At 42.7% G+C, this 20,766-nt stretch overlaps 1 protein-coding gene across 1 annotated transcript in view; it reads left to right on the forward strand.

The window, feature by feature from the left end:
- Window positions 1-20,766, forward strand: part of LOC147107520 (uncharacterized) — a 39,034-nt gene that overhangs the window by 4,273 nt on the left and 13,995 nt on the right. The window contains exons 3-5 of the mRNA XM_086007394.1: window positions 4,123-4,473; window positions 14,226-14,315; window positions 15,058-15,162. Of these exons, the coding sequence (XP_085863520.1) occupies window positions 4,123-4,473; window positions 14,226-14,315; window positions 15,058-15,162 (546 nt within the window). The remainder of the gene's footprint in view (window positions 1-4,122; window positions 4,474-14,225; window positions 14,316-15,057; window positions 15,163-20,766) is intronic.

Genomic DNA, 20,766 nt, shown 5'->3' on the forward strand with positions numbered 1-20,766 from the left:
GGGTTTCATGTGCCGCATTCCACTGACAGTTTGCTCTCAGACTTCTGATATAAAAAAAAGAACAGCGAAAGAGCAGGTATTTTGTAATATGCATTTTTTGACGTTAAACTTGAAATGTCTTTTCCCTTACAGAGGCTGACTGATTTGCGGTGTATATCCACGATTGTCCATTTTATTGCACGGTTTGTGTGACATTGTGCATAGCGTACTGGAATGTAAATTACCTTGGCCGTGGGAACTGAATTGAGTGCATTGGAATTGTCAAATATGTGTGTGAATAATAGTCAGTTACAAATCTCTTTCGGCAGTTGCATCTGTTTGTTTCACCTTTTCTATCTTATCTTATTATTTCCCTATTTGTTCCAATTCCAAGAGGTGACTGGATCAATTTGGGTTAAGCATATTTAAGTTACTAAAGACATTCTGACTGAAATGTGGAACTTACTTTGCTTGGGTTCCTACATATGTGGCCGCCTCCGTATGTGGCTGCCTCAGTTTATTCACATTCATCCTTATTACTTGCCTTTTTCTTAAGGATCAGATACTTTCTTCTGCTTCCCTCTCTCCAGGCACATGGATGACACTTGTCTGTGATTGCCTCCTATGCTTGCGGTAGCGGCAGCCTCTGTTAATTGTTAATCGGCTCTCCACACTCCAAATGCCACTTTGCCGTATGCTCACGGCACCCATTATCACTTTTAAAGTTTCTTGAGTAAGCTGTGCATTCCCCCTCCCTTGTCTCATGGAATAGCACACTCCATAGCTGAATTTGCTTTTACACTAGTTCATTCGATGTTTTGCTGACTCCGCGGTATTAGTTTAGCTAAGTTAGCATTGATTATAATGCACCAGATATATGGAAATTGGACAAATTAATAATTTTAGTTAAATTTATCATGGAGTTGCACCGGCTTCACGTTGCCTAATAAACACGTCTTCATATATTGGGGTTAACCCCTTTGGCATTTCTCAATTACTGCCAAACTTGTAAGTGTGAACTCTTGTAGTTTTGCATGAAATAGGTTTGAGGTTCTGTAATTATCGAACAATGTGAAATAGGAGGCAGCTTTCAGTCAAATATTCACTTAAATACTTAGCTAGTGCAGGCATTTAAACTGATTCCTGGTAAGTTTAAGAAGTCTTAACTTTTAAATTTGGTCACCCTCCACGACATATCAAACCCAAGTGGTGTGAGATTACCTCATCTGAGGTCAGGTTATCATTTATAGCCTCACTAGGAAATAGCAATCGCTTTGTCGCTGCCGTTAATTACTGTAATTGCATCCTTAAAGATAACTTTCATTAGTGAGTGTTACGAAGTGTATACAACAGACACACTGGGACCAACACTACGAGGGAAAACGAGATGGAGTTAAATCTAAGGGAGCATTTAAACTAGCTTAATGCCTTTATTATTGTTGCAACTAAAATGTCTAAATAAAAGATTGCGGGTCAGAATTGTCCAAATTTATCATGTTGTACTCGTAACCTCGACTGAGAACAGTGTGTTTCTAAATTCGTTCCAACAATCCGTCCACACCTTCGCCCCGATTTGTTCACTGTTTTTCCCCACTGATAACATAGGAACATAAGAAATAGGAACAGGAGTAGGCCATTCGACACCTCGAGCCTGCTCTGCCATTCAATAAGATCATGGCTGATCTTCTACCTCATCTCCACTTTCCTGCACTATCCCCATATCCCTTGATTCCCTTAATGTCCAAAAATCTATCGATCTCTGTCTTGAATATACTCAACGACTGAGCCTCCACAGCCCTCTGGGGTAAAGAATTCCAAAGATTCACCACCCTCTGAGTGAAGAAATTTCTCCTCATCTCAGTCCTAAGTGGCCGTCCCCTTATTCTGAGGCTGTCACCCCTGGTTCTGGACTCCCCAGCCAGGGGAAACATGCTCCTTGTATCTACACTGTAAGAATTTTGTATGTTTCAATGAGATCACCTCTTATTCTTCTAAACTCTAGAGAATATAAGCCTAGTCTATGCAATCTCTGCTCATAGGACAATCCCCCTATCCAAGGAATCAGTCTGGTGGACCTTTGTTGCACTCCCTCTATGGCAAGTATATCCTTTCTTAGGTAAGGAGACCAAAACTGTACACAATACTCCAGGTGTGGTCTCACCAGGGCCCTATATAAATTTCAGTAAGATATCTTTACTCTTATACTCAAATCCTCTTGTAATAAAGGCCAATATACCAGTTGCTTTCCTAATTGCTTGTTGTACCTGCGTGTTACCTTTCAGTGATTCGTGTACAAGGACACCATTTAGGACACATAATTCATTAATTTTGAATACTTAAATGCTATAATCCTTTAATATTTGAGTGGAATGTGTCAGACATTTGAATTTGAATTGAGTTGCACTCCTTTTAATGAAATCATTGATCACAATGTTCAGTGCGAGAACGAGTCGAGGAATATGTGATACCCTTTCACAACTGTGCCACTTAGCTCAGATGCAGGGGAGTGAAACGTGTGGGGCAGTTGAAGTCATTGCTCCCAATAATATACAACTTCCCCATAAATAGTGACAAATTGTGATTTCTCTTATAAGAAATCAAGTCAGAACTTTTGGAAGTCCCGTTTTATAATTACCAGGAACATTACTTAGATTTTGGTCTGGAACAATCTACATTTTCCAAAGATATCCAAATGAATCGAAACAAAATGTAACAATTGGACGAAAGAAATTGTCTGACGGAAGCACGATTCCCCATATTATATGCATCAAGTAAAACTTTTAAATTATTATTTCTGCGTCATATCACTTTAAATACAATGTCCCATTCGTTGAACCAATCTATGTATAATACCACCACGACACGGAAATTATGATCTACTAAATAGTACAGCCCATGATGTAAAAGCTTTACTTGAAATATTTACCCCTACTATAGATAGTTGGAAATAACAACAGAAAATGCTGGAAAAACTCAGCAGGCCAGGCAACATCGTGGAGAGGAAATAGAGTCAACATTTCGGGTCAAACTTTTTGTCAAGACTGGAAAAGCACAGGAAATGAAATAGATTAAAAGCCCGGGCTGGGAGAGAACAAAAGAGAAGTGAAGAGACATTAAGAGGTATTCAAAACGAGACGAGATGGCGATAGGACTAGTGGAGACAAAAGTCGGCTCTAAATTAGACGCGAAATGCGCTGGCAGAATGGGAGACAGCTGCCATGTGGGAGAGAAAAAGGGGGAGAAGGGCCAAAACAAAGGTGTGGATAAAAAATAAGTAAAAATGTAATGGGGGCCGAGGTTATGATCTGAAATTGTTGAACTCGATATTGAGTCTGGAAGGCTGTAAAGTGCCTAACTGGAAGATTTTTTATCCACACCTTTGTTTTGGCTCTTCCCCCCCCCCCCCCTTTTTTCTCTCCCACATGGCAGCTGTCTCCCATTCTGCCAGCACATTTCACACCTAATCTAGAGCCGTCTTTTGTCTCCACTAGTCCTATCACCATCTCGTCTCATTTTGAATACCTCTTAATGTCTCTTCACTTCTCTTTTGTTCTCTCCCAGCCCGGCCTTTTAATCTATTTCATTTCCTGTGCTTTTCCAGTCTTGACAAAGAGTTTGACCCGAAATGTTGACTCTATTTTCTCTCCACGATGTTGCCTGGCCTGCTGAGTTTTTCCAGCATTTTCTGTTGTTATTTCGGATTTCCAGCATCTGCAGTATTTTGCTATCGTTTAGATAGTTGGACACTGACTCTGTCTGCTTGCCATACAATGATCATCATTACTACCCGCCTATCTTTCATTCAACTACTTATTGAACCTTTTACATTTTTATTGCAGTTGACAGTTTGCTTTCGTAACTCACCTCTTCCTTCCTCTAAGCACTATCTGAGCAGAGGCGAGAATCACTTGCAGATGCTAAAAGATTAAAATAGCTGCAATTGTGCCTCGTGCAACAGATTGAAGGTGTAGAATTGGTTCAGTGATGAACTGGTCAAGAAAAGCTCAGCTGGCGGCACTGTACAGCTGTTGGCTGCAAGGTAACCCCATGCCCGTCAACTGGGTCACTTTTCGTTACCTCGTCCCTCTACTGTGAACCTTTCAAATAAATCTGTTGTCTATCCCTGTGTTCGATCTCTTTCAGCTGTACTGCAAGCAGCGGCCACCGGACCCAGCCCCAAAGTAGTCAACGGAATGGTCAATGGACCCATATTCCTGGCAGTGCCAGACGTGGGCATCGCTGCACAGATACAAACGGTAGAGTGGAAGTATGCCAGCCTCTCGGGCCCGCGCACCATCGCCAAGTTGATATCGGATAAAGACAATCCGAAACGTTTTTTTCTGTTCGGTCAGTACTCGAACCGCACCCACATCTACCCGAACGGCTCGCTCTCTTTCCAAAATGCGAGTCTGAACGATTCCGGAAAATATTCCTGCATCGTCACATATCAGAATGGAGAAGAGTTCACCCAGGACACGCAAGTGTACATGTTCGGTGAGTATGTCCACCATTAAATCCAGGATTAATTAAAGAACTGCTAACCATTGTAGTCTTTGAAACTTGAACTTTAAATATTCATTATTTTAGTAGAGTAAAATTATTGGGGAAACATAATCGTGACTTGTCAGAAACTTAATTCTGCAGCTGTTAGATTACTTAGGGTGGCCTTACCTTATTTTCTTTGAACAAAATCCTGCCGCTGTGGAGTTTTGTTTTTACATTTTTAAGATGTCTTTGCTTGGGACTCACTAAGGTTACATATTCATCTTTAACATATTCATCTTTAACATCCAAATCCATCTTTAACAAAACACACATTCCTGGATAGACCAGGTAGTTTATGCAAAGTGTACAATGATCACAGTCACCCAAATCATCGCCTCCCAGTCTCATAAATGCAGTGTTTCCAGAGGGGAGCTAGATTGGGCTAAACAGTATAGCGGTGATTCCCCCACCCCCCACTGCTGCTCCACGCTGGGAACCCCGGAGCACTGAACTTATTACAGGACCTGAAATAACAACAGAAAATGCTGGAAATACTCAGCAGGCCAGGCAGCATCCGTGGAGAGAGAAACAGAGTTAACGTTTCAGGTCTGGGACCCTTCATCAGAACTGGAAAAAGCTGGAAATGTAACAGATATTAAGCAGGTGCAGAGACAGGGGGGGAGGGGGGGGGGGGTTAGGAGGGGAGGAAGAAATAGAAAGAACATTGCAGCCTGCCGGACTCAACATCGAGTTCAACAATTTCAGATAATTATCCCTGCCCCCATTTTTCATGCAGTATGATTTTTGCCATTCCCATTTGCAACATTTTATCTTTCCTGCCTCTTACAAAAGTACAGGATGTTCTTTCTATTTCTTCCTCCCCTCCTACCCCCCTCCCCCCTGTCTCTGCACCTGCTTAATATCTGTTACATTTCCAGCTTTTTCCAGTTCTGATGAAGGGTCCCAGACCTGAAACGTTAACTCTGTTTCTCTCTCCACGGATGCTGCCTGGCCTGCTGAGTATTTCCAGCATTTTCTGTTGTTATTTCAGATTTCCAGCATTCGCAGTATTTTGCAATTATTACAGGACCTATTCCTCGAACTAACTGTATTTTATATGCTGCCACACGTCACAACTTTTGCAGTATAGTCTTTACTGTAGAAATATGAATGGTTTACCTCGTTATTCCGTTATCACACATCATTTGAATTACGTATGCACGGGCTATATAGTGATCGATACATTTTTTTAAGTTCCATGTAATCTGCCCGACAGAATCCAGTGAGAATCGAAGCACTTTTACATTTGGCGCTTCTGCTAATAAACCCAGGAGGATTAAACTAGGTTGTCCCAGTGTCATCAACAAAACGCTTTAAAAAAAAAGGTACAACGAATAAACAATAAATTAAAATTGCATCCAACAAAACAAAAGGAAACTTATAAAACTAAATGATATTACGGTCATCTCCGGTGCCCAGCGATCGCGCGAAAGGGGCACTTTTGCAGTTTGGATCACAGGAGTTTACGATTCTGCCATTGGGAACAGGAAACTCTTTACCAATGCAAACTTGGGAGAGTAGTGAAGGACCACTCCAAATATACCAAATGTAAAAGTGCTTTTAGAGTCAAATATTCAACTAAACAGCCTCAGTATACCTGTGCAACCATGACGAAGGGTTGCCAAAGGAACACCAGTTAGATTGCATGCAGGTTAAAAGAAATCTATGCTGGGAACATTGAGACAATAATGTTCTTTAAATTCTTTAAATGACTCATTCACCGACACGTCCCCACGTCTGGCTTTTCGCAGGTTGACACATAAAATTCTCATTAACACCTCTGATCTAAAGTTCATTATTTTGAGTTCTCTTTTGTTCAAGTAGTTCACACGACATTTTCTTCACTTTTATTTCCTCTTCACTAAATGTAATTACTTTACGGCCATTGTTTTCCACGGGGTCAGAAAAGAAATGAACCAGTAGCGGCAGCATCCGCAGTATTTTGCTGTGATATTGTAGTGTAACCATCACCTAGCTAGGAAACTCCCGAGCAATATTCCAGGATTAAAGTGAGTTGCTCAAATATTGCAAAGGTTACCGCATTTTGGCCAAGATAAGCGACTGTCCGCTTTAAGTGGTGGGGACTGTACTTCACACATTTCGCCGTTTTCGGGGGGGTTCGGCCGGCTCTTTCGTCTAATTTACGGCGGACGAATGGGAGAACCCCCGTCGAAAATTCACTACGAAGTGGCCACAGCTGCCGCTATCTGATTTTGGAAAAGTCAGCGAGAGAAAAAGGCGAGAAAGACCAGCGGACGCAGGCTGGGGTGGAGTGGAGATAGCCGGTACACATTTGTTAGAGATTAGAGAGATAAGAGCAAGAAAGGCAGCACAAGAGGAAAACATATTATAATAGGATTAGTAGCACAGGCTGACGGGAGAGAAGGACAATGTACTGACAACGAGGGACCTATTTTCCTCTGTTTTGAGCCTGTCTACCTCTGGCGCAAAGTAGCTAGTTCTGTTCAAACTTATCAATTTGATACAGTATATGGTAATGTAATGGTTATGTTACTGGACTAGTATTCCAGAGAACGTGACTTCAAATCCCACCATGGCAGTTTGAGAATTTGAGTTTGGTTTAAATAAAAAGCTGGTATCAGTAAAAGTGACCATGTAAAGCTGGGGGGTTGTTTTTAAAAACCCAACTGGTTCACTAATGTCCTTTTGAGAAGGTAACCAGCTGTCCTTACCTGGTCAGCCTAAATGTGACTCCAGTCCCACACCAACATGTTTGACTCTTAACTGGCTTGTGAGCAGAGGGCACTCAGTTGTATCAAACCGCTACAAAGATGAACTGCACCACCACCACCTTCTCTGGGCAATTAGGGATGGGTAAAAAATGCCAGCCTTGCCAGCGATATTAAACAAAAATAATTGGTTTCAGCAAGCTTAAGCCAAGGCTTGTGGGCACATGGGTGGACCTCTGGTATTCCTTCCGTCATTTTATGAGTGGCTGTGCCAATGCCAACACGTTCTTAATCCCTTTTCTAATTTGTAAAAGGGAAATGTGCTGATGAACAACAGGTGATATTGTATTGTTCAAGAAGAAGCCATTATGTTCACTTGAAGCACTTTTATGCTTGTGCTATCACTGTGTCGTCCTGTTTTGGAAGAGTAACATTTGCAAACTGCTTTCCCACTTTTAAGTTGCTTTGCTTCTTTGATTTAGTGGGGTACTAGTGCCATAAAAATGGATTTGTCTCAATAAATCCAGCAAGTTTATTTTGAGGTTGCTGATGACCATGCAAGACCTGTGCAGGAGGAACCAACAGCACAAGCACCCTGTTAAGTGCAATAAAAAAGCAGCATTATATTTGTGCATTGGCTGCAATTTTATATGGCAATTCACCAAGAGCCAACATATGGGTCTGGCTCCCCCAATTCTCTGTTGTCCTGACTCAATCATAAATCCATATTTTCATTGGTTGTTCTTGGAACCTGCGTTTGTTTGCACTTTGGAGTTTATCTCATGGGTGAAGATTTTTGCAACTGCAGTTGGTTACACTCCTTTCACACAAAAATCCCTCAGTCTTGATTTTGATGATATCACAGTCTGAGCTTTTATCGTGACTAAAGTGACTGTTGTAGTTTGTGAGATTATTGGGCTTGATGTTAAAATAGATCAGGGTATGGTCAGATTTGCAAATTAGCCGAGCGTCTGATGCCCAGACTATCTGCAGGTCCATTTTTATATTTCACATTTACAGCTCTGGCAGCAATAGTTATTTTCCTCGGTCCATTTTTAAAAAATGACAAGCATTAGGCAATCATAAGTACAACTACATTTCAATTTATTTTATTAAAAACATGGCTGGTCCACCTGATTGACCTGCTCAGTGAATGTATTTTCCTAGAAATTTCATTGGTCTCTGGATCAATTGTCAAATCTGACAAAGATTAGTCCATGGGAGATCTGACAGAGGTCCAACCTGTGGGGATGGACTGGGTAGCAATAAAACAACTTTTTGGCTGCAATTAATCCTCAAAAAGTCTTCACTTGTGTAGTGTATGTACCTTGAAGAAGGAACTATATTCTGCAGCCCCTGTATGCTGCAGTACCAGTAGTGACCACCCCTGTATATAAGCCTATGTAGTAACTTTGTATAGTAGTTCCAGTTTTGTCTCCATTCAGTAAACACCTGTTATAACCAACTTCTGCAGTCCGTGTCTCAATTACACACGGACATTACATTGGCGACAAACAGATCCGAACTTACCTACAGTTCTGCACCACCTCATGGGGATCCATCCCTGAAGCGAAGTTATTAGAGGTCGAAGCCAGAAGGAAGAAATCCAAAAAGAAAAAAAGAAAAAAACAAACAGAAGAAACGGGCGTCGACCATGGGCAACCGCCCTCTGATTCATCAAATTCGAAGATTTGCAGGAGAGGCTGTCGAGAGCTGGGCTTGGTTATCCAGTCTATGGTGTTCCAGCTAATCGGGCTGGTGGCAGGTAGTACACTGATCCTTCCTGGGCTGCGGCGGGCTAGAGCTCGATCGGGTGGCTTTTCAACGGGGCCGAGCAGCGTTGTCGGGAAGAGGAGAGAGAGAGAGAGGGTGGAGCACACAGGGCGCGGCCAGTGCTACGAAGCCGGGCAGTGTACAGACCCAAGAAGAGGGAGGGAAGTGTCTCATAGGGTCTGCTCTGACGACGGGAACAGTAATTAAAATAAAAGAAAAAGAAATTAGAAGTGCAGAAAGCCGCGAGGAGCTGCAGTTTGCCACGGGGACCGCGGAGAGCGGCGTTGGCAGCAGCGCGGGGGGAAGCGCGCGAAGACCATAGGGCGTCGCCATCAAGGCATAAAAACGCCAGCAACAGCGCTGGCAGCAGCGGAAAAGGCAGAAAGTGCGGGAGGCACCATCTTAATCCAGCGGGGAAGAAGGCAAAGCGCGGGAGGCGCCATTTTGTTCAATCGGGGAAGAAGGCAAAGTGCGGGAGGCGCCATCTTAGATCTCCAAGATGCCGAAGACTGGCAATATCACTGCCTTCGATAATGCAATCGAAGACTGGACCACGTATGTGGAAAGAGTCGAAGTATATTGCAAGGCAAATGAAGTAGCCGATGAGAAAAACTTAATGGGCGCAAGAACGTACGGCCTATTGCGGAACCTGATCACTCCAGTCAAACCGATGGAGAAGAGTTTTAATGAAATTGTTGATATCCTACAGGAACACCTAAATCCTACACCACTGCTGATAGCAGAAAGATTTAAATTCCACAAGAGAAATCAGCATAAAGATGAGAGCAATGCTGATTACCTTACGGAACTACGCAAGCTATCAAAGCACTGCCAGTTCGGAGCAGGACTGGCAGATACCCTACGGGACAAATTTGTCTGTGGACTCCTGAGTGAAGGAACCCAGAAGAGGTTACTCTCAGAGAAAGAGCTGACGCTAGATAAGGCTTTCAGCGTGGCAGTATCGTACGAAGCAGCAGCAAGGGGAGCTGTGGAAATACAGCAAAAGCCACAGGAATACGGCACCCATAAAATGACACGGGGATTTGAAAAATGTTATCGCTGCGGCAGAACAACCCATGACCAGAAGGACTGCTGGTCCAAGGACAAAACATGCAGGCAATGCGGAAAGATGGGACACATTGCACGAGTTTGCAGGTCCGGGAAGAAGACTAACGACAACAAAAAGACTACTAAGGAAAAGTACAGGAAAGTACAAAAGATGACGGACAGTAGTTCCGAAGACCAGAAGAGCGATAGTGAATCCGGGAACAAGAGACTAAGCTGTCTCAAACTACACAACATAATCGCAAAAGAGGATCACCGAACCATTTGGGTCACCCTCATGATAGCAGGGTCCCAAGTCAAAATGAAATTGGATACAGGATCAGCCCTGACCATCATGAATCGACGAGACTATGAGCGGCTATTCTCACACATACCCTTGAAAGACACATCCATTGTCTTGAAGACATATACGGGGCAGAAAGTATACCCCAGAGGGAAAATAAGGGTGCCTGTCGAATACAACGGCAAGGAAATACAGAAATTGTATCTGTACATACTGCAAGATGGTGGACCACCGTTATTGGGACGTGAATGGATCAGAAAGATAAGTTTAGACTGGCACTCCATTCAGGCACTGACTGTGGCTGGTAAAAAGGATGATGACGTCACACCTGGACGATTGTCAAAAATCTTAGCTAACGCTAAAGAGGTATTTCAACAAGGACTGGGGACTCTTAAGGGCGTAACCGCCTCGATAAAAATAGAAGAGAATGCAATTCCCAAGTTTTTCAAAGCAAGACCGGTACAGTATGCAATTCGCCCAGCCGTTGAGGCAGAGCTGGAGAATCTGGAGAATGCAGGCGTGTTATCTAAGGTAGACTGGAGCGAGTGGGCGACACCCATCGTTCCTGTCATGAAGAAAACGTTAAACAATAAGTCTGAGGAGCCAAGGAAGGTTCGCATCTGTGGGGACTTCAAGGTGACTGTGAACCCAGTCCTTCACACAGTACAGTATCCTCTTCCGAGGATAGAAGATATTTTCGCCTCACTATCTGGAGGGAAACGTTTTACAAAAATTGACCTAGCGCAAGCATATTTGCAGATGGAGGTTGAAGAATCCTCTAGGAAATATCTCACGATAAACACTCACAAAGGTCTTTACCAGTATAATCGACTGGTATTCGGAGTAGCATCAGCTCCGGCTATATGGCAAAGAGCGATGGAACAAGTCCTGCAAGGGATTCCGGGGACTCAGTGTTACTTGGACGACATCCTAGTGACAGGTGAAAATGACAGTGAACACCTTGCCAACCTAGAGCAGGTGCTCACTAGACTAAGAGAACATGGGCTACGAGCCAATCGCCCCAAGTGCGAGTTTTTTAAGAAATAAATATCGTATTGTGGCCACGTGATTGATGAAGAGGGGTTACATAAGTCCCCTGACAAAATTGAAGCGGTAGTTAAGGCTCCAGCGCCTGAAAATGTGTCGCAACTGAGGTCATTCCTCGGATTGGTGAATTACTACCATAAGTTTTTGCCGAATTTGTCCACAATTCTGCACCCACTGAACGCCCTGCTGTAAACTGGAGTAGCATGGAAATGGAGCGATGATTGTAAGCGGGCCTTTCAGAAGTGTAAAGGCCTGATCACTTCAAGAGAAGTATTGGCTCACTACAACCCATCACTACCGATAAGACTGGCATGTGATGCGTCTCCCTACGGCGTTGGAGCGGTACTGTCACATAAATCCCTTGATGGTTCAGAGAGGCCGATAGCTTTTGCGTCACGCTCATTAACTGCAGCCGAGCGTAACTACGCCCAGATTGACAGAGAGGCCCTCAGCCTGGTGTGGGGGGTGAAGAAGTTCAATCACTACCTGCACGGACAGAAATTTACTCTACTAACTGATCATCAACCTCTTGTCTCCATTTTCAACCCTAAGAAGGGCGTCCCGATAATGACAGCACAATGGCTACAGAGGCGGTCCCTTTTCCTAGGGGCACACCAATATGACATCGAGTACAAAGGAACTAAACAGCATGGGAATGCTGATGGATTGTCGCGCCTACCGTTGCCGACGGTGGAAGAAGCACCTGCAGTGGATCCTGTGGAGGTATTCCACTCGACCATAGTCGAATGTCTACCTGTGATGAATGCAAACATAGAAAAGGAAACACGAAATGACCCGACACTCTCCAGGGTCTATGATTTAACGGTGGAGGGATGGCCAGCACATGGCGAACCACTGTTGCCAGCATTCTCGCCGAGAAGAGAACAGCTGTCAGTGTGCCGAGGAACCTTGATGTGTGGATCCAGAGTAGTAATTCCACCCAAATTGAAGGATAGAGTGCTCAATGAGCTTCACGAGGGTCATCTGGGAGGGGTAAAAATGAAGAACTTAGCCAGAGCGTTTGTGTGGTGGCCGGGAATCGATAGAGAAATCGAAGAGATGACCAAGAGCTGTACAGGATGCCAGAAGGTCCAAAACGCCCCACCACAAGCCCCTCTACATCCATGGGAGTGGCCCTCATCTCCATGGCAAAGGGTACACATTGATTTTGCTGGTCCATTTATGGACTCGATGTTTTTAATTGTGGTGGATGCACATTCAAAGTGGCCAGAGGTAATAAAAATGTCCTCAACCACCACAGAAAAAACTATCAGTCTTATGAACCATATTCACCAGAAATGGGCTGCCTGAACAGATTTGCTCTGACAATGGACCACAGTTTGTGTCTGAAGAGTTCCGGAGGTTCTTAAAGAACAATGGTGTTAAGCATTACACATCCGCCCCATATCATCCAGCCACCAATGGATTGGCTGAGAGGTTCGTTCAAACATTCAAGAAGGCTATCAAGGCAATGTGTAATGAAGACATACCCCTACAACACAAGGTGGATAACTTCTTGTTTGCCTACCGGAATGCGACACATGCGGTTACCAACCAAACTCCAGCCATGATGTTCTTCAATCGAAGACTAAGATGCTGCTTGGATTTGGTTAAGCCAAACATCAGAAGAGATGTGGAGAACAGGCAGTTTCAGAATATGAATGAAAGGCCAACCAGGAGTTTCAAGATAGGTCAACCAGTTTTGGCCCGGGACTACCGCACAGAGAAATGGCAGCCAGGAACGATCTGCACACGGCAAGGACCTCTAATGTATACCGTGGACGTTGGAGAGAGCATTGTAAGACGCCATGCTGACCAGATTCTAGAGTCACTGGAAAATGTCAAATCTACACCACGATCCTATACACCTGGTGATGAAACCGAAGTACCAATTGCATCTACCTCAGAATCGGTGATATTGGAAGCAGACGAACCAAACAACGACGTTGATCCCGAATCAACTTTGCCAGAAGAACCTGATACCCCAAAGAGGCGTTATCTGGACAGAATCAGGAAGCCTCCTCAAAGACTGAATTTATAATTGATTAACTTCAGCTAATGTATATAGCAACTGTAATTGTAAATATGCTATTTAATTATTAATCGAATGTTATGTACTGTTTAGCTAAAAGGGGAGGAATTGTAGTGTATGTACCTTGAAGAAGGAACTATATTCTGCAGCCCCTATATACTGCAGTACCAGTAGTGACCACCCCTGTATATAAGCCTGTGCAGTAACTTTGTATAGTACTTCCAGTTTTGTCTCCATTCAGTAAACACCTGTTATAACCAACTTCTGCAGTCCGTGTCTCAATTACACACGGACATTACAACTTGCCACTAGCCTGAGCCTCTGCTCACCTCCCTGACAATGTCTTACCTCCTCGGTAGCTTTACTGAACCACCCCAGTCTTCAGAGTTTTTCCACTTGAAAGGGTAGATGCTGGGAGGATGTTTCCGCTGGCTGGGGCGTCTAGAAATAGGGGTCACAGTCTCCGAATAAGGGGTCGGTCATTTAGGACTGAGATGAGGAGAAATTTCTTCCCTCAAAGGGTTGAATCTTTTGGAATTCTCTACCCCAGAGAGCTATGGGTGCTCAGTCATTGAATATATTCAAGTCAGAGATCGATAGATTTTTGGATATCAAGGGATATGGGGATAGTGCGGGAAGATGGAGTTGAGATAGCAAAACCACGAGAGATCAACTGGCCATCATTAAAAATGCAAATTGCCTACACTTTGGGATATCTTGTACATCTGACAGTATCCTAATTCACAAAAATATGTATTTGTAACAGAATGTCCATCCATGTTTATTATTAATTCCTCATAAGCATTTTCAGTTTCAGAGGGAGTAGTGACAACAGTTGCTGAGTGTAATCCAAATGCAAAGTCCAATCTAACTGATCCTGTCAAAACCAATGGAACAGATGGTAAGAATGCCGTTTAATCGGCAAACTGCTTTTTTCGTAAAAAATCAATGCATTTGTTGTAATTTTTCTATGAGTTATAAAACCAGAAATGGGAAATTAAATTACTAATATAATATTTGGGATGTTGTAAGTTAATATGTAAGAGAAGATAATGTTTCTATCACATTTTATATTCTGTTATTGTATCTGCTAACTCCTAAAAGCTACCCCCAACCAAACCAACCCTTCTAACCCTCTCTCCAATCCCCCTTATATACTTCATTGAAATATATAGAGGAAGTTGCAGCCTTTTGACCAAACTGAAAGAAGTTTATCTCCTTTTATCACAGTTTGTATGATACCAAGCGCAAAGCAAGGTTTGTGCTCATATGTAGGCTGACAATTCAGTGGTGTACGGAAGGAGTGCTGTCTTGCTGGCGATGTTAAACTGAAGCCCTGTCAGCATGTAAGCAAGTGCATATGAAAAGGCCTCCATTTTCTACAGACAAATGTCATGTATACCTAGCAATATAACTCACTTTGTACAGCTGCTAGTCTGAGATCAATACCTATAAGATGACAATGCCCTTAAAACTTGATTACAAAAATGTAAACTGCCAAACTCCCTGTTCTAACACACCCTGCACAACTCCCGCTGTCACAGGTACTAACCACTGCCCTGTTGAATTATGATCACCTTTACTTATGGAATATCTATTCGATCCCACCTGCTCTCATCAAATATCCTTGCTTTATTTTTTAGATTACTCCATGATAAGTTGTGCTTACATAGGTGCACTCACTGGAGGAGTAGCAGGAGTACTGGTCTTCATAGCTGTGTCAATATGGGCGAGGTCAAGCAGGCAAGGTAAGTGGAGACAAAGTAAAATTATATTGCTAAATTATTAAGAGAATGAGCAAGAAAGATGGATTCTATAATAGGTACAAACCTGAGACCAATAGTTTATTGAAAATAAAACATTAATTGAACTTGGTTTAAAAAAAAATCTGAAAATACAAAAAAAGACACTGGTATCAGTAAAATAAATTAAAGCTGTTGGATTGTTGTAAAAACCCAACTAGTTCACTAACGCCTTTCAGTGAAGGAAACCTGCTGTTCTTACCTGGTCTGTATGGACTCCAGTCCTACACCAATGTGGTTGACTCTTAACTGCCCTCTGAAGTGACCTAGCAAACCACTCAGTTGTATCAAACTGCTATGCGGTTCAAGAAGACCTTCTCTGGCAACTAAGATTGGTCTTGACAGCAATACCCACATCCAAGAATGAATAAAACAAATGGCAGCAAGCCAATAATGTAAATGCCATAACATGATTGAATTAGTCTCTATAACACTACGGTTCCCAATCTGCATTCTATTCATAAAACATTGGTTATTAATTAGACAATTGATATACCAATGCAGATTTGCTGAAAAGCTGTGAATGACAGCAAATAGAATTGGGAAAAAAATACTTAAAAGTCTTGGGTTAATTTCTGCTGGGGTTCTCTCCCTGTTCTGCCCTAACTTTGGCAGAAGACCTGCGGAAAACTCCCACAGAAATTCACTCCCATTTTTTTATAAGAAGAACAGTTTGCATTTATATAGCAGTATTAATGTGACACAGACGTATTTAGGCAAAAATGGACACTGAACCAGAGAAGTAGATATTAGGAAGGATGACCAAAAGAGGTGTTAAAATGAAAAATGCACTAAAGCAATAAACATAAGTAAAGAGGGCACATATCAGGATTGGGTGAATTAAAAAAGTTAAGTTAGAAAGGTGGTGGCTGCAGTGATAGTGGATGCATTGGTTATGATCTTCCAAATTTCCCTAGATTCTAGAACAGTCCGAGTGGTTTGGAAGGCAGCAAATATAACCCCGCTATTCAAGAAAGGAGGGAGAGAGAAAACGGGGAACGACGGGCCAGTTAGCCTGACCTCAGTCATTGGGAAAATGCTGGAATCCATTATTAAGGAAGTGGTAACAGTGATCTTAGAAAATCATAATATGATTAGGCAGAGTCAACATGGTTTTATGAAAGGGAAATTGTGTTTGACAAATTTATTGGAGTTTTTTGAGGATGTAACTAGCAGGGTAGATAAAGGGGAACCAGTGGATGTAGTATATTTGGATTTCTAAAAGGCATTCGATAAGATTGTTATGCAAGATAATGGCTCATAGGGTTGGGGGTAATACATTAGCATGGATAGAGGATTGGTTAATGGACAGAAAACAGAGATTAGAGATAAACAGGTCATTTTCAGATTGGCAGGCTGTAACTAGTGGGGTGCTGCAAGGATTAGTGCCAACACACCATTTGCAATTTATATTAATGACTTAGATGAAGGGACTGAGTGTACTCCTTTTGATGCACCTTAAACCAAATAAATTGTAACTAATAAAACTTTAAATGAAACTTAGCAAATTAAATTAAAATTTTGTTGGCCGGGGTGATGATGCACTTCAGTCCGCGCGGCACCCTCCGGTCATGGATGGAGGGACCGAGTGTAATATATCCAAGTTTGCTGACAATACAAAGCTAGGTGGGAAAGTAAACTGTGAGGAGGATACAAAGAGCCTGCAAAGGGATATAGACAGGTTAAGTGAGTGGGCAGTAAGGTGGCAGATGGAGTATAATGTGGGGAAATGTGAGGTTATTCACTTTGGTAGGAAGAACAGAAAAACAGAATATTTTTGAAGTGGTGAGAAACTATTAAATGTTGGTGTTCAGAGAGATTTAGGTGTCCTCATACAGGAAACACTGTTAGAATGCAGGTACAGCAAGCAATTAGGAAGGCAAATGGCATGTTGGCCTTTATTGTAAGGGGGTTGTAGTACAGGAGTAAGGGAGTCTTGCTACACTTATACAGGGCTCCGGTGAGACCACTCCTAGAGTACTGCACACAGTTTTGGTCTCCTTATCTGAGGATGAATATACTTGCCTTAGAGATGGTGCAATGAAGGTTCACTAGATTGATTCCTGGGATGAGAGGGTTGTCCTATAAGGAGAGATTGATTAGATTGGGCCTATACTGGAGTTTAGAAGATTGAGAGGTGATCTCATTGAAACATAATAAGATTCTGAGGGGGATTGACAGGGTAGATGCTGAGAAGTTGTTTCCCCTGGCTGGAGAGTCTAGAACTAGGGGACAGAGTCTCAGGATAAGGGTTCGGCCATTTAAGACTGAGATGAAGAGAGATTTCTACTGAAATGGTTGTGAATATTTGGAATTCTCTACCCCAAACGGCTGTGGATGCTGAGTCATTGAGTATATTAAAGGCTGAGAGAGAGAGATTTTTGGACTCTAGGGGAATCAAGGGATATGGAGATTGGGTGGGAAAGTGGAGTTGCGGTTGAAGATCAGCCATGATCTTGCATGGCGAAGCAGGCTCGAGGAGCTATATGGCCTAGTACTGCTCTTAGTTCTTATGTTCTTACTCTCGTCTTGACAGTTAATTTTTAACAAAAAAGTACAGCGGTAGTTGCACGGAGGCAGTAAAAACAAGTGTTGTATTTTTAAATGATTTGTATCACTGTATTTGCTGGTTGTGACAGCCCAATCACATTTCACCCAGAATCCTTACAGCATTTTCCACCACCCAGTAACCCACTAATAATCACCCATATTTGTAACGACTTTGAAAAATGAAACTTTAAAATTTACAGTTGTTTCTGAAGTGTTTGTTTTATAGAAAAAATAAGTTAAAATTTATCACATTAAAAAAAATCAATGTTGCATTGATATATCCTATATAAGTATTAGAGTAGCTTTGCAAACTAATATTAATATAAGCATAACCGTACATCGAAGAATTTTTGTGTGATTTTGTAGTTGCATCTTTGGTATGTTGTATTGTTCATCACAATGGTTGTTGTATGGCTTTGGAAAATATAGAACACATCATAGCCCACAACCACAAACGTCTCTTGGGCTGATAAACCACAGACACTGCTCTCCAATTCTTGACATCATGCTGATAACACAAAAATGCAAACTAATATACATACAGGGAATTAATGTAGCCATGACCTCACACGCCATACAATGTAATGGACTTTAAAGGATGGCGTGCTGCACGACAAGTCAACCCAGCAGACGACTCATACTGAGAGTGCAAAATAACTCATTCTGTCAATGTCTGCACCTGTAAATGTCATGTAAGCAAAATGTTCAACTGCACTGGTATATAAATCATTGTGAATGTGTGAAAAAAATACCCTTTAATTTCTTGTAGTAGATACAATAAACAGGATAATTCATATACATACGTGATATCCAGTACTAACCCAAAATGATTTGTAAGCAGAGAGAACTTATTTAGAAAAAATAAGACATTTTAAGATTTCAAGAATTAGAATATGGCTTTTCAAAATCATACGTGTTCAGACATGTTCAGAGTCACAGTCTGGGAAAAGAGAAGTCATGATTTTACAATAGAGATTGGCTAATGGCTTTGAAAGGCAAATTGGCAAGTATATGCAGTATATACCAGTTGCTGGCTTTGGCACTAATGCTTTATTTAGTCTTAGACTAGAGTCATAGGGCTCGATTTTCAGTGTGCCGTGGAGGCATGCGGGGGGGTTAAATTCCCGAAATCGGGGGTCCCGACCCCATCCCACCCCCAACCCGCCTCCTTACCAGTTTCAAAGGAGGCGGGTACCCGCCCCGCACTGGGACCCGTCTACCCGAGGCGGGAAGGGATTAGTGCCAATTAACTGCCTGTTAACAGGTAGTTAACAGGCAGTTTTTAGCCTAATCCCTATTTTTAAGCTTGAACTGTGGGATTCCTGACGGCTCCAAACCACGCCAAGTTGGAGGAGTCGGGTTGAAGGGCTTGGAGGGGTCGAGATGTCGGTGTTCAGGTGAGTGATGGGTGCATGAGTGCAAAGGTAAGTGTGTTTGGTGTGTCTAAAGTGATTAAATAAGTTTTACATACATTTTCTTACCTTTTCAGCCTTCTTTCCTTTAGGTTCAGGGAGTCCCTCATCTCACCGGCACAGAAAGCCGAATGGCTGCGATCTGTCAAAAGTGACAGCCTGCAGCTTTCTGTGCAGGAGAGATTTTTAACTGAGTCTGTGGAGAAGGACTCATTTTAGAAGTAAGACTGTCAGTGTTTGACAGCTTCAAACAGCTGTGAAACACTGATATTTCATCTGTCAAAACATCTTGACAGATGAAATTTCAGTCTGTGACATCACCTGTTGCCGGGTGGCCCTTAATTGGCCTGCTGAGCCCGCTGGGTGGGCTCAACAAGGTCAATCAAGTTAAAATCGCGTGGATTGGTCGCATCTCGATGGAGGCGGCACTACAACCCAGAAAGTTGTAGTCCCGCCTCCAACCCGACTTCTGAATGAAAATCCAGCGCATAGAGTTATATAGCACAGAAAGAGGCCCTTCGGCCCATCGTGTCCACGCCGGCCATCAAGCCCTATCTATTCTAATCCCATTTTCCAGCACTTGGTCCGTAGCCTTGTATGCTATGGCGTTTCAAGTGCTCATCTAAATGCTTCTTGAATGTTGTGAGGGTTCCTGCCTCTACCATCCTTTCAGGCAGTGAGTTCCAGATTCCAACCATCCTCTGGGTGAAAAAGTTTTTTCTCAAATCCCCTCTGAACCTCCTGCCCCTTTCCTTGAAACTATGCCCCCCTGGTTATTGACCCCTTTACTAAGGGGAAAAGTTCCTTTCTATCCTATCTATGCCCCTCATAATTTGGTAACCTCAATCAGAAGTTACTGTACTTATGTGATAGATACACACTTAACTCACCAGGAAAAGTATGGGCTTGTCCATTCCAGTGTAAGTAAACTTTTAATGGTGTGATAAGCTTAATTACTGCCAAACAACCTCTATGGCACTGAAAATTAACTTTTACAAGTGTGGAGTCATAGAGTTATACAGCACAGAAACATAGAAACATAGAAGATAGGAGCAGGAGTAGGCCATTCGGCCCTTCGAGCCTGCTCCGCCATTCAATGAGATCATGGCTGATCATCCAAATTCAGTACCCTGTCCCTGCTTTCTCCCCATATCCCTTGATCCCTTTAGCCTTAAGAAATATATCCAACTCTTTTTTGAATATATTTAATGAACTGGCCTCCACCACCCTCTGTGGCAGAGAATTCCACAGGTTCACCACTCTCTGGGTGAAGAAATTCCTCCTCATTTCAGTCCTAAATGTCTTACCCCTTATTCTTAGACTATGACCCCTGGTTCTGGACTCCCCGGCCATCATAAACATCCTTCCTGCATCTAGTCTGTCCAGGCCTGACAGAATTTTATAAGTTTCGATGAGATCCCCTCTCAATCTTCTAAACTCCAGTGAGTATAAGCCCAATCGACACAATCTCTCCTCATACGTCATTCCTGCTATCCCAGGTATCAGCCTGGTGAATCTTCGCTGCACTCCTTCCATGGCAAGAACGTCCTTCCTCAGGTAAGGCGACCAAAACTGCACACAGTACTCA

This window comes from Somniosus microcephalus, chromosome 14 (assembly GCF_052327205.1).
Source record: "Somniosus microcephalus isolate GS21.2 chromosome 14, FLI_Smic_1.0, whole genome shotgun sequence".
Taxonomy (NCBI): domain Eukaryota; kingdom Metazoa; phylum Chordata; class Chondrichthyes; order Squaliformes; family Somniosidae; genus Somniosus; species Somniosus microcephalus.